At 48.4% G+C, this 13,593-nt stretch overlaps 1 protein-coding gene across 3 annotated transcripts in view; it reads left to right on the forward strand.

The window, feature by feature from the left end:
• UIMC1 (ubiquitin interaction motif containing 1) overlaps positions 1-13,593 on the forward strand; it is a 29,781-nt gene continuing 16,188 nt past the window's right edge. For all 3 annotated transcript variants that reach the window (XR_002119894.2, XM_019620428.2, XM_019620429.2), the window contains exons 1-4: positions 1-180; positions 6,476-6,566; positions 10,699-10,823; positions 11,128-12,282. Coding sequence is in view for 2 of the 3 variants with exons in the window: in XM_019620428.2 (XP_019475973.1) it covers positions 31-180; positions 6,476-6,566; positions 10,699-10,823; positions 11,128-12,282 (1,521 nt within the window). In the remaining variant the exon portion in view is untranslated. The remainder of the gene's footprint in view (positions 181-6,475; positions 6,567-10,698; positions 10,824-11,127; positions 12,283-13,593) is intronic.

Below are 13,593 nucleotides of genomic sequence, written 5' to 3' on the forward strand. Positions count from 1 at the left end.
TGGCTTTTAGTCTTTCCCTCTGTTTCAGGGATGCCAAGGAGAAGGAAGACCGCGGAGGGCCCTGACTCTCGAGGTCAGGATGGAGAGGAAGAGGAGGAAGAGAAGAGGCGTGCAGCCAGCGCCAAGAAGAAACGCAGCTTTGTGGACGCGTTTATTGTTATATCTGACAGCGATGGAGAGGTCAGTGCTCAGCCTGTGCCAGGCCATGCTGCTGCAGGAGCACCCGTGCGATGTGCCGGGGCATCTCGTGCCATTCCTCTTCTATTCTGTGAGATGATTCCAATCTTATTTGACTAGGAAATGAATGGTGTGCTTGGTGAGGGTGAGTTATGAGTCTGGGATTTGATAACCAAATCCTCTCAGAACAGAATTTGAAACGTAATTTAAAAGTAACCTTTCCTCAATCCCTTTACAAATCTTTTTTTTCCATAATTTTTATTTGATTGATTCCAGCTAAACCACAGAAACGTGATTCTGTATTATCTGCAAATAGATAAGAGAACGATTCAGAACACAGGCTTCGAGTAGCTCGGGCACAGCTGGTGTCTGGTAAACTGATCCTGAATTACAGAAGTCTGAATTTTTAACCCGTTGCCGTAGGGTGTAAAGGTGAGCCGTGCAGCGGGAATGACACAAAAGCTCAGGTCCAGTCCCTGGCATCATCTCATCAGCACGAGCCTCACCCTGCAACACTGAGATGTTTGTGCCTGTTACACTGATGCTGGGATACGTGTAAGAACTCCCAGCTGGAAAAACCTAGAGCACTGAGAATCTGTCGTCAGCTTGAGGTACATGAGAGAAAATTATTAGAGTCATTTTTTTTAATGTGTGACTGTTGAGGCTTTGCTCTGTCTTGCCAGTGATTTGGGATCCTAAGCTGCTTTTTGTAATTCCACCATTTTCAAAAGCATTTCAGTTCTCTCTCAAGCTGTAGATCTTAAATCAAGTCCTTTTCGTTCCCACATCTGGAGCATGAGTCTCTACAATAAGGCGATTATCATGTGAGGAGGGGAAAAGCACTAGAAATAAACAGTAAAAAGCTGTAGGGCAAATGATATTGGATGTTTTTTCTTCGCATTGTCTGAGTTCTTTCCCATTGGGAAATTCCCTGAAAGAAATGGAACATATGGCAGTAATAGTTCATTGGGGTTAAACCCTTAGCTCTGCAATATGCTAAGTTAACTTCAGATGTATGCTGCATCACTGGCCTTTATTGTGAAACCTATAAGGAAAAAAGAAATCAGCAGCTGTAAGAGATGCTGCAGTACATAAAAGATCAGGACCTGTTATTGTCTACAATTATTCATCTCAATGTGCACGTATCTGAAAAAGAGGAAACAAACGTCTCTTAAAGCACATCTATAAAAAGGTTAGGCTCCCTGACTGTTCTGTAAGTTTGTCTATAAACAATAAATTCTGATGGCATAATCGGTCATATTACAGAAAAGGATATGCTCAGAGAGGCCGTTAAAGAGCCAATTAGGTTCTGTTTAAGTGACAACAGCTCAGTCGGTTGAGTGAGTGGATTTATTCAGTTCAGTCTCTTTCTTTCTGTGAGTCATCAGCTCCCAGATCCAGTGCCACAGTCTCTTGCAGCGTTGTTTTCTGCAAAACCGCCCAAAAATTCGATTTGCATGGGATCTCAAAAGAAAAAATCCTGTCTGTTTTGTGTAACTGTCACAGCTCTTCAGTGTACATCAAGTTGGATTTCAGTTTCAGACCCTGTAACTGTTGTTCTTGCTCTAGCAAGACCTTGTTATGTGTTTGAGAAGAGGTGTGGGAAACTCAGATCAATAGCAATTTTAGAGAACAATACATTCTCAATTAATCTTGCATCTGTTAGGACATGGTTCCTTATGAATCAAAAACTGCAAGGACAATTTGGGCATCATTGATTCAGTGGCTTTCTTCCTTGGCAGTCTCTTGGCAGGTATCTATGGAACAAGTCCCTAGTTCTGCTTCCAGACCAGCAGATCTTGTAGCAGCTGCACCTGGAAAGCCTCCAGCTTCTCACTTTTGATGATCTTTGGCAGACTGCCTCTCCCAGGAATTTTTCAGTCATGCTGGATTATCAAGCTCATCCATGTTATTTTGCCAAATTTTCTTTCTTTGCTCATGTCTGTGCTGTGGCATCTGCAGAGCTGCATCAGAAGGAATTTTTCTGGACATGAGGCTTTTTGATCTCTATTATACATAATCCTGGATTCGGGGTAACTTCTTTTTTTTTTTTTTTTTTCCCTTCTTTTTTTTAAGGGCCAGACAAATTAGGAACAGTCTCTCTGGCTTTGTGGAAACAAGAGGAGATGATCTCCTTTGTGTGCAGACTGCTTCTCTGAGAGCACAGACATGGCAAGTGAACAAAGTCATTCCTGTCTCCCCTGACTGTTCAAATCCTATGGAGCACTGGGTGCCAAAAGGCGGGTCGTTCACTTGCACCCAAGCACACAACATTCCTAGCAGTGCCCAACAGAGCTTTCTCTGAGCATGGCAAGTCCTGCTTTGGCTCGTGACCCCCCCAGCTGGGTTGTTGGTTCCCTTGGGATTTTCTGAAGTGTGGTTGTCACCCGGCAGGAGGGGCAGGGACAAGTGCAGAGCATAGCCAGAGGCCCAGTCACTGTCCAAATCCAGTCGATGGATCTGCAGATGCTAAAATCCTGTTGATCCACTGTGGAACCTCGCAGGGGGCTCATGTAAAGGTGGCTTAAACCATTTCTTCTGGATGGATTCTTTGTGAGCTTTGCTTGCACTCGTAGCATTCACATGAAGTCTCATAGGCTCTTTCTGCCAGATCTGCCATCCATCAGCTCTACAGCCTTTGGGGAATGTGACGGTGCTGGCTCGTTCTGCATGGCATCCAGTGCCTGCCTGCCTCCCCACAGACACTGAACATCCCTCTGTCTGAGTATTCCTGCTCGAAGATGCTCAGAGTCTGAGTAAATACTGGCATTTATCGATGTTCTGGATCAGATGATGTTTTTGGGAGATAGAGGGAGAGCAGTGTTTAGGCACTGCCTGGACTAGCTGGCCACTGAAAAACCCTCTTTTCTTCCCTGGCCTCCCGCTGTGTGTCAGAAACCACATCTGGCAGGAGGCTGCTCGTGTCTCCTTGTTCCACGCTCTGCTTCCAGCAGGTTTGTTCTAATGAACTGAAAGGCAGAGCAGAACCAAAACAGATTCTGAACTCAAGTCACTGACTAATAAAGTAGGGTGTGATATTAATTTCAGCAGCAGCCTTGGCTAGAACCAAACATGGCACTTCCAACATCTAATTAGCTTTTAAAAATAAATGAGTCTGGTTTTCATCTGCGTATTTCCCATGTAGGATGCACGGCGTTTGGCTGTGCCCTATTGTTAGATGGTCCCAACTGCTATTGAGCAGCAAAATGAAGCAGACCTTTTGACTTTGTATTCTGCTTCTCCTGTAGCCTTTCCTTCTCTGAGTCAATAGAAGCTGATTTCTGTGGTTGATGATGTGGATTCAAGGGAGCAGGATGTGGGAGTCTGGCGAGTCGCTTCCATTTATGGGCTTTTAGAAGCAAGCAGAGCTGTGTCTGTTTCTGCTGGTGGAGCTGGGTTCTCCTAAGTACGTGCAAAAGCATCTTAAAATGGGAATTTGATTTCCTGCTGTCTGTTGAAACCAAGCAGGTTAAAAAACAAGGGAGAAGAATAGCAGCTGCCATCCACCAAGTGTGTGGGGAGCTTTGGAAACCCATTTTTTCCTTGATCTGTGTACAATGCTGACAGTGAAATTGCTCATAAGAGAGCGTCATAAATTAGACTGTGGAGCCTGACACGCAGAAAGAGAATTTGGATTCCTTCTGGCCATTACACTTTAAATTGACGGTGAGGGAGAGATGCTCTCCTGGTTGGCACTGAGCAGAGGTGTGCAGCTCCTACCTCACCTCAGCTGTAATAATTAGTTTCCCCTGGAAGTTGTGTGTTGGAGATGACCTTGTAACTAAGAGTATTGGTGGCAGTCTGGGAATATTTTAATTGATTAAGATTATTTTTGGACTAGCGATCTTATTAGAAAGGCAGTTGGTTGAGTGGCCCCCTGAGTTCCTATTATCCTTGTAGACAGATGAGCATTAAAAGGTTGGGTCAGGAGGAGCAAGCCCTGTTATCTTCCTGTGATTCCTTGGCCCCTTCATTTCCTAGCATCCACGCCCACATTTATGCAGAGCGCTCCGGGCCTGCGGGGCTCTCTCCCAGCAGAGGTACAAACAGCCATAAATCCTAATTAAAAGGTACGTTCTATTTTCTGGTTTTAAAAATAAAAAAGATTTAAGAATTCCTGGAATTGAGACGTGTGTGTGTGTATATTTTGGCCCATCAGGATTAATTGGATTTGCTTCAGCAGTTTGCTGTGCTGTGGCCGTTCAGTAGAACGCTGCTGAGCAATTTAAACACCTCGCTCAGATGTATGAGGTTGGTACAACACGTGTCCTGCAATCATTTTGCTCCTGCCACTGCTGCAAATGCCAGTGTTGCTCAGGTCCCAGCACAGGGAACAGAAACGCATACTGGAGACGCCCAGGACGTGGGCACACCGTGACCCCAACAGCTCTGGAGGTGCCCGAGCCCAGCGCTGCCCTGCAGTGCGTGCTGTAAATGCGCGCCGACCAATGGCGAGTTTGGTGTGCTCGTAAATCACGTCAGTGCCCTGGAAGAGAGCTGCAGATGAGTGTCAGGTTGACCTTCCGGCAAGAGCAAGAGTGATGAGGGAAGATTGATGCCTGGAGAGGAGAGCTGGGGATTGGTAGAGCCTGCAAGGATTGCATTGCCCCAGAATTTGCAGTATGAGTTTAGCACCGTTAGACGAGCGGAGGGAGAGGAGGAAAGCTTTTGCTTTTCTTCCTCCAGCACGCGCTCCTTGCTGTGATCCCGCTTCCTGAGGGGTGAGCTGCCCACAGGGACACCTCAGAAATGGAGAACAAAACCCAAGTTTGGCTGGGGACTGGAGGGAGCCTAAAGAAACACCCTTAACGTGAGCAGGAGTGTGTTGCTCTCTTAGTATGAGCAGGCTCTGAAGTCGGTGGGAGTGAGGAGTGAAGCAGGTATTAGCGGACATGAAAGCTGTGATGTATTAGGATTTCAGGAAACCACTTAATGGCACATCTTGCAAAACCTTACTTGGATAAATAATTCAATTTTGTCTGTATAGTAACGTTCCTGGATTGAAATCCTGCTAAAGAACTGTCAGCAAAGGCTGGTGATGAAGAGAAGAGAGGCTTGTTCTGGGGAGATGTAAAGCTGAGGCCGGGGGGATCAATACGAGGGCTGTGAGTGTTTTAACACCCTTATTAATGATCTGCGAGAAGGAGCAGGTGATGTATATACATTAATAAAATCTACAGATAGAGCTAAAGCTGAAGACATCTGAACAAAGCTCAGTGCTGAGGTTTGATCCAAAGGACTCCACAGGTTACAGAATGTGGGCAGAAGGAGCTGCTGACATTGGGAAATGAGCAGAGCCTCCCTTTGCAGGAAAGCACTGCCCCACTATGAAGACCCAAAGGTGACATGAGGCAGAGTGTGGGGCAATTTGCTGCAGGTCTCGTGGACAGCAACACCCAAATGAGGCTGCAGGCAGAATTGTGCGAAGTCCCTTCCTGGCCAGGCGTGGGTGTCTGCCTCAAATGCTGTGTTTGATTCTAATCCTACCTGATTTAGAGAGACAAATTGGAAGGGGTCCAGGGCCAGCCTTCGGTGATGTGTACGCCCTCACTTAAGCTGTTAGGACAGCAACTTGCATAAATGTGTGCCAATTAAGCCTGTGACCATTCTTGTTGCAGTCAGCGTGCTTAAAGCAGCATGGGCTGGGGTTGTTCTCATGGGTGATGTTGCTGGAGGCCACTTGACTGCAGATTTCTGAAGTATTCAAGCTTCAAAAATGACACAATTGTGGCAGTTCTCAGGGCGCTGCGATGATAGAATGGCACCAGAACTAAATGCAGCTGGCTTCTGCCCTCGGGATGCATTTGGGGGGTCCCCAGAAATGGCTGGGATTCTGTTTTTGGCCACCTACAGTCATTTGGGCTGAATACTGGCGGGTTGAGTACTGGGAGCTGAATGGCAGCAGACAGCCCTGGCTCGCAGGTATGAGGTGTTCACTCACAGAAAGGTTTTATTTCTCCATTTTGAGTGCTTGTGAATGCCGAAGTTTTAGCGAGGCCAAACACATTCTCTCTAAAATCATAGGCAGCAGGTGCAGAGCTTGGTGGTGACTGGCACGAAGTCTATTGTCTCTCCTACTTCTCTGTTTATGTCAGTCTGTAACTCTTTTTTGCTCGTTATGCTCATCACACTGCTTTTAATAGTTACAGAATGTGCTTGAATTATGTTTGAAATTCAAATTTCACACAAATAGCGGCTTGTTCTTGAACCAGTGTTTGTGTCAGAGTGGAGGGGGGGAGGGAGCTGGTAGTATTTCCTACATATTGGATGCGCTCACCATATTTTTTTTCCATTACAGCAGGAGTCAAAGGAAGACAGCGGATTGCAAACGAAAAGAGCAAAACAGCAGCTGGATAGAACGAAGTTTGCTGCTAAAAGAAAAATTGCACGTAGGTCTTGAGCGTGGGGCTGGGGAAGCAGACTGGTGCTGAGCAGCTTCTGCTGTTTGTGTTTGAGATTATTTCCCTTGCAGAAAGGCTTTGAAGGGGCTTGGGACACACAGCTTCCCTTCTTAGGGGTAGAATCTGCCTTCTGAATGTCGCTTGCTTGCACCCCGGTGCTTCCAAGATAATTGTTCAAGATTGTCTGTACCTCACCAAGCTTTGAGATCAGTTCCGATCCAAACCTGATCCGAAAGCCCCTTCAGACACAAAGTGCTTTCCCATTCAGACCCTTCTGCTGTAAATTGTAGCACGGGGCAGCCAGCCGTGCTGGCCATTGTGGCAGGGGTGTGAAGAACAAGAGGTTTGTTTTACGTCACTTTGCTGTTACATAAAGCGTTGGTGCACCCACATCAACAGTGCTGTGTGCAGGTCTGGTCTCTGCTTCTCAAGGACGAGGAGAGGACATCCAGGAAGAAGCTGCTTGGGTCATCACAGGATGGAGACGTGGGCCTGGGACCCCGCAGCACAGGGAGCGAACAGCTGTGGTGTGGGATCAGTCTGCATCAGGAAGCAGTGCAGAAGCTGAACGCAGAGCTGTTGTTTACCAGCTCTGGCAGCCAGGGTGCATTCGGTGGAAATAGCAGGAGAGAGGTTTAAAATGGGTGAAGGCAAGTAATGCTTCACACAGCATGTAGTGATCTCCTGGAACTGCTTGTCACGGGAGGTTGTAGAGAGGTCAGCATCAGCAGCTTTAATGAGGGATTAAATGCATTCACGGACAACAGGTCTATAAACAGACGCTAGAGGGAAGGGGCTGGAATGTTCCTGCTAGCATCTCTCGCAGAGTGGCTGTCAGTGCTGTGGGTACACAAGCAGAAGGAGTGCTGTCAGCGGTCTGCGTGGCACTGTTGGTTACAGCCACCGTACAAGGCAGGCTGCTGCTCTGCCCCAGCCCATGGGCTCACGTTGTTGTGCTCTGCAAGGCAGCCGGCCAGCCGGCATGTTCAACTCAGACAAGTTAAATTCAGACCGCTTTAAAATGAGAGAGAGGTTGTCTGCTGTGAAGCACAGAGCAGTCGCTGAGCAAAATGGAGCCCGCCGGTGCTCTGCGAGCGGCAGCAGTTGGGCTCATCAGCCCTCAGAGGGCTTGTGCGAATTAAATTGTTTTTAATAGAGGCCTTAGGCCATGGCACGGAACAGCCTGGCTCTTGGTGGGAGCTGACATCCGCTGTGCGAGCCTGGTGTAGGAGGGGGGGGAGAAGGGCTGAGCTCTTTTATTCCGCTTTCTCCTCAAAGAAGCAGCACGCAAAGCTCTGCCCCTCTGTCACGGGGGACTTGTGCTGCATTTTTAGGTGTGGAAACTCTTGATGCAGGTCTTCCTCTTTCCTTGGTGGGTGCCAATGCAGGGCAAGGCTTCGGTGCAGCACAGGGATATGGTGTGCGTGCGGTGCTGGCTCGCTTCCCTCCTCTATCGCAAGCTGTAATTGGGCTTTTGGTGTTTGCCTCTAGGCAAATTAAGATTCGAAATAGTAATTATTTTTTCTCGGGGTCTTTAAGTGAATCCTTTGAGGTGTGAGGCGAATCGGTCTTTTGTAACCATTTGGTGCTTCTGGGTAGAGAAAATACTTTCTCCTCCAAACTGGAAAATTGCAGATATTTGCAGGCTCTGGTTATGAAGCGTGTCCTCCCATCTTCGCTTTGTTGTGGTTTTATTCGTTGTAACCTAAAGCCATAACTAAAATCTATCTGTGACGTTTCATCCCGACGGGATAAATGGGAGTACAAAGACGTGAAGAAGTCTCCCTCTCCTTTGCTGGGTGTAGTCGGTGCTTTAAAGCACGCTTCCATGTTTTTACTGTAATTGCACTTCGGGTCTGTGGAAATACCCAGATCCTGCATTTCCATTATTTTTGAGTAAATCTCTTATTAGTAAGTGTTAGAGCTACAACTAGCGGGGTTTTGCATCTAATTCACTTTGCAAATGTCAAAATGGAACATAAATCGCTTAGCAAATTGCCGTATTAGCATTTAAAAAGGCTCTGAAATGCTTTAATTTGTTTAGGGCTGTGATGTCTTAAAAACAGCCTCCCCCTGACCCTCCCTCCTTAGGACAGCATCCAGTGGCCTCCAGCAGCCTCCAGTGGCCTCCAATGGCCTCCAGCGGCCTCCGGGAACCAGAGCGAGCTCCAGGCTCCTGCTGCTTACTCCCAAAGCAATACTTGCATGTGCCAGGCAGAGGCCACAGTGCTCTGAATCTGTGATCTGCCGCCATGATGACCCCAGTAACCCACCTCCAGTTGGCAGAACACGGAGACGCTGGGCTGTGGCACGCAGACCTGCCCCAGGCTGTGGGACGAGGAGCACGTTGGCTCTCTGGCAGCCTTTGTGTAGCCACCAGCACGCCAGGTGGAATTCAACTCGAGCATTCCCCGTCCCCAGAGCATCTACTCAATTGGAACATGAACCAAGTGCGTTTTGTTTGTCGCTGGTTTCTGTGCCAGAGGCAGCATTTGTCTGGCACGTTCCCTGTCCCCAGAGGGGAAATTGCTGTGCCAGAGAGGGAGAGGAAAACAAAATGTACAGTAGTAACTCGCCAAAAAATGTTTCTTTACACTGAGCTTCGTGGCTGTTGATAGCCCGAACGGGAGAACACTTAGGCCCCCGTTTTAATTTAAGCACGTGGGAAGTCTCGTGTTGTGGGAATGATCACGTGCACCGGTTCCCTTCCACGTGTCAAAACGAGTGGGGTCTGGCCTAATTGCCATGATGGCTTGGGCAGGGAAGCAAGTCACGCACTCGCTGAATGCTTGGGAGGTGTTGGTATTGTGAAGAGCTGCCGTGGGGACAGGAGCCTTCTCGTACCCTGGGCTGTTGTGTGAGAGCGTGTTTTTCCCTGGTCCCTGCTGGCTGGAACACTACAGAGTGACTTTGTCCAAGGACAAAGGATCCCCACGAGCCCTGTGTGTGCTGTTGTCTGCCTTCGCCTCAACCGCTGCCTTAATTCTTCAAGAAATTATTAAAGAGAAATTACGCGTCCAAACCTAAGTGCTGATTTAGTAGGACATGCGAGGAAATCTAACGGCTGGTAATCAGAGCAGCCAAAAAATGCTGCAAGGTGCATGTTTCAGAGCTCTCGGAGCCCATCAGAGAGCAAGGCGCTTGGTTTGTGTGTGAGATGGCTGTGCAGGATTCTGCCTGAAGGAGGGAGTGGGTTTTGAAGGAGATCTGTCAGTCTGCTGTGAGTGTGAAGATGCATTTTTCAGCTCCTGAGAGTGCTGTTGAGTTGTTTTCCACGCTGCGCTCTGTTCTGCAGGCATCGTATATTTTGAGCGTAGTGAAAATGTTGGATTGAATCTAAGTAAATAAGTGTTTTCCAAAGTAAGTAGCCACATTGTTTCAAAATAGCCAGTCTCAGCTTCTGGTTTGCCCTGAATGAGGAATATTTCGGGAAGAAATTTTCTGCTGGAATAGCAGTTATGACTGTAGGAAACCTGTTTCCCATGCATGACTGACTCAGTGATGCAGTGGAGTAATGATGTGAGCAGAAAGGGGATGTGTGCATGTAAAAGATCCTTCGTAATACCACCGAGTAAGTAACATTATCCTCCATGGAGCTTTCCACCTGCAGCTTGGGGTGAGCAGCGTGCGGCTCTTTTGCTCTTGGTTTGGTCCCCTGTGGTACTGCAGACATCTTTGTGTCAGAAGACAGCGAGAAATGCTATTTGCCTGGAAATAAAGTGCATTAAGGAGGATGTTCTCTTTATCCTGCCTTACTCCTGACTCTATCCTGTATAACATGAGCACGATTTGACAATCTTTATTCTCCGTCCTTTCACACGCATTCTGTAGCTCTAGAATATGTTGTTTGGTGAAGGCAGTAAGGCATTCCCTTAATATACCCAAAGAGTCAGAGTTCAGACTGCTATAGAAACCTTAACAGTGGTCCCTGACTTGTGTTACTTGTTCTGTTTAGTGTTGCTGATGCTTTTCCAGGAAAGCTGAGGTTTATCTGCTTTACTCTGCATTCCTCCTGGGGAGGTGGGACTCTGTGGACATCTCTCAAGATGTTGGATAAATGTAGGGTGTTTGCATACACCTACGGCTGTGACATGACTTTATCCTTTTTTTCCTACTGTAGAGATGACTGAAGAGGAACAGTTTGCACTGGCCCTGAAAATGAGTGAGCAAGAAGCCAGACAAGTGAACTGTCAGGAAGAGGAGGAAGAGGAACTCTTGAGGAAGGCCATTGCTGAGAGCCTAAATGTAAGTGTGCTTCTGTGAAGAGGCTTACTACGGTTCTTCAGCAGCATCTCTTTCTGTGTTTGCTTTGCCACGCTGCACAAAAGAAGACTTTACTGGATGCCTTGCAGTTTCCAGCAGGAGCTGGAAGCAGAGCAGTCACAGTGTAGATGTTCTGTGCCATTTCTAGTGAGCGGCACAGGAAGTCTCCTGTTTTGGGGTACGCTAATTTGACCTGGGGATGCAGCACACAGGTTTCTGCAGTCTGTTCTTGCTATGCCCTGCTGATGGAACGCACCTCTCAGAGAATCAACCTCTTGTCTTTCAGAGCTGTCAGCCCTTGGATTCCTCCAGTGCAACCCCGCAGTTGTCTGTGGAAATGCTGGACACACAAGGCCAAAGCCACCCAGCCGAGCAAGAGGGCTGTGGGATCCTGGGAGGCCTGGCGCCTCGCCATGACACCCCTCGCTCCAAGGGCAGCTCCCACTCACAGAGCAGCAAAGCTGATGGGAGTGGACAGATGGATGTTGCCCGGAGCCCCCTGGTAGTGTTGAGGAGGTTAAGCCAGGAAATCGTTGAAAGCTCACTAGTATCCAGCATAATCGTGTCTCCGGGGAACAGCCAGCCTTTGACAAGGTCAAGTGAAAAGTCTTCCCCGCCACCTAGGAATGATTCTAGTAACATGTTACCCAGCACCCTGAGAGAGGACCTCATCTCTTTGAGTCCCACCTTTGGCAGGGTTCCTTCAGGTTCCTGGCGGCTGACACCTCGGAGACTGTTCACAGGCCCCTCAGGCTCTTCCAGAGCAGCAGACCACGAACCACAGGAGCAGCCCCTGCCCTGCTCTGACCATTCTGCGGGAGAAACCAGTGCTGGGAGCTCAGCCCAGCTCTTGAAGAGCTGTACCACAGAGCAGGGTGGCAGCCCCAGGATGAGTGGTGCTGGGGCAGGTACTAAGCACACCCAAAAATCCAGGCGTGCTGCCATGGTCTGTGTTACCACAGAGCAAGCAGAGCAGAACGAGGTGTCCGACTCTTCTCCTGAGCTTTGCATGCTGAATGTGGCAGAGGAGAAGCACAAGGAGGAGCTGAGAGACACGGTGCACTATTACTGGGGAATCCCATTCTGCCCCAAGGGGGTGGACCCCAACCAGTACACCAGTGTCATCTTGTGTCAGCTGGAGGTTTACCAGAAAAGCTTGAAGCAGGCTCAGAGGCGGCTATTGCATAAGAAGGAGTTCGGTAACCCAATTGTGCCCAGTTCTTCCTTAAGCCAAAATGAGCTCGGGAAAGAAGAGCAGATAAGCAGAGAGAATGGGGTTGCTGATGACACAGAAGATGGAGATCCAGGCACTCAGAAGGATTGTGAGAGCATCACCTGGCTCCTCCCTTCAAAGAAGAGGGAGGCAGAAAGTCCAGGGCACAATGTGGAAGAAGAGAAGAACTCTACTTCTGATGATGAACCAACCACGAGCTACTGCCAGGTAAGAGCTCTGCTGAGCAGCTGTTGAGCAGCCATGTCTTCCCTCCATTTTAGGGTTCAGTCCCTTCTGCAAAGTCGGCACTGCTGATAAGTGCTCCTTGTACATTTAGAGGCTTCCTCCCTAACCACACTGCTTACTGTGAGAGAGAGACAGAGGAGAAGGCTGCAGGCTGATTGGCAGCACGCAGTGGTCGGGCCATCATGCAGCCTGGCAGCTGTCCATCGCTGCACCACTGAGATAAAGACTTCCAGCTGACACTTCCCTCTCCAAGGGGTGTAGCCTGGCAGGGCGTCAGGACAGTGAGCTCAGAGACAGCGTGTGCCACCGGCAGCTCCAGTAAACCAGTTAGGAACCTGCGGCCGTATGGAGACTTTTTGTGCCTTCGTGGCTTTTGTCCTTGCAGCACAGCCTTCCCTTTTCCATCCACGTGTCCGTTTGCGTTCGTGTGCCTCCACCCTGCAGGTGCTCTTCCCCCTCATGGTCCTGCAGCTGGGGGATGCTGGCAGTGCCGTGCTGCACGTGTGTGCTGCCTGCCCAGGGTGCTGTGTCACAGCAGCACTGCTCGCTGTCCTTGTAACCGTGGCCGGGCACCTTCTCCCCACGCCTGCTTGTTGGGGCTGCTAGACGCTAGGTGTCAGCCTCTGTCTCCGTCAGGGCTCTCGTTGGAGCGGAAGGCAGCTTTCTGTCACTGCTAAGTTTAAACAGATTGCAAGTCAGATGAAGTATTTATTACTGCTGTATTTTAGGTTTGTGTCAGCCTTTTCCAACCCTCATTTTTCATAATGACTTCACTCCCGGATCATTGTATAACTTTATCTTCTCTACGACTGAAGCCTCGACTCTGTTGTTCCTGTTTTCAAGTGTATTTGATCATTTACCCTGGTGTTAGAAAGATACTTAACTTGTTTTGTGATATTTATATTCTGTCTTGTAATATTGAACACTTAAGAAAAACGTCATGTCTGCATTTTCTGGTTGCAGAAAAAGTGCAGAGCAGTCTGTGCTGAAAAGTGACTTTCCATGACAGTGCTTTGGCTGAGGCTTAGCAGATATGGATTGAAGCAAGCCTTAGAGGTGACCTGCAGAGGGAAGAAGCCGACTTGGGCCCTCCTCCGTTTCTTTTGGATAGATACAAAAGCCCTTAAGATGAACTGCTTTTTTTCATCCATGTCTTTTCCTTTTTCTCTGGAAGGTTGGGGTACCTGCAGATCTGTGCATGTGTGCACCAAAGCCCTCAAGAAGCAGCAGCAGCTGGGGGGGGCATGAATTTTGAATCAGTAGTGTAAACTGTAGGGTGTATATATATATATA

The sequence above is a fragment of the Meleagris gallopavo genome, chromosome 15 (assembly GCF_000146605.3).
Source record: "Meleagris gallopavo isolate NT-WF06-2002-E0010 breed Aviagen turkey brand Nicholas breeding stock chromosome 15, Turkey_5.1, whole genome shotgun sequence".
NCBI lineage: Eukaryota > Metazoa > Chordata > Aves > Galliformes > Phasianidae > Meleagris > Meleagris gallopavo.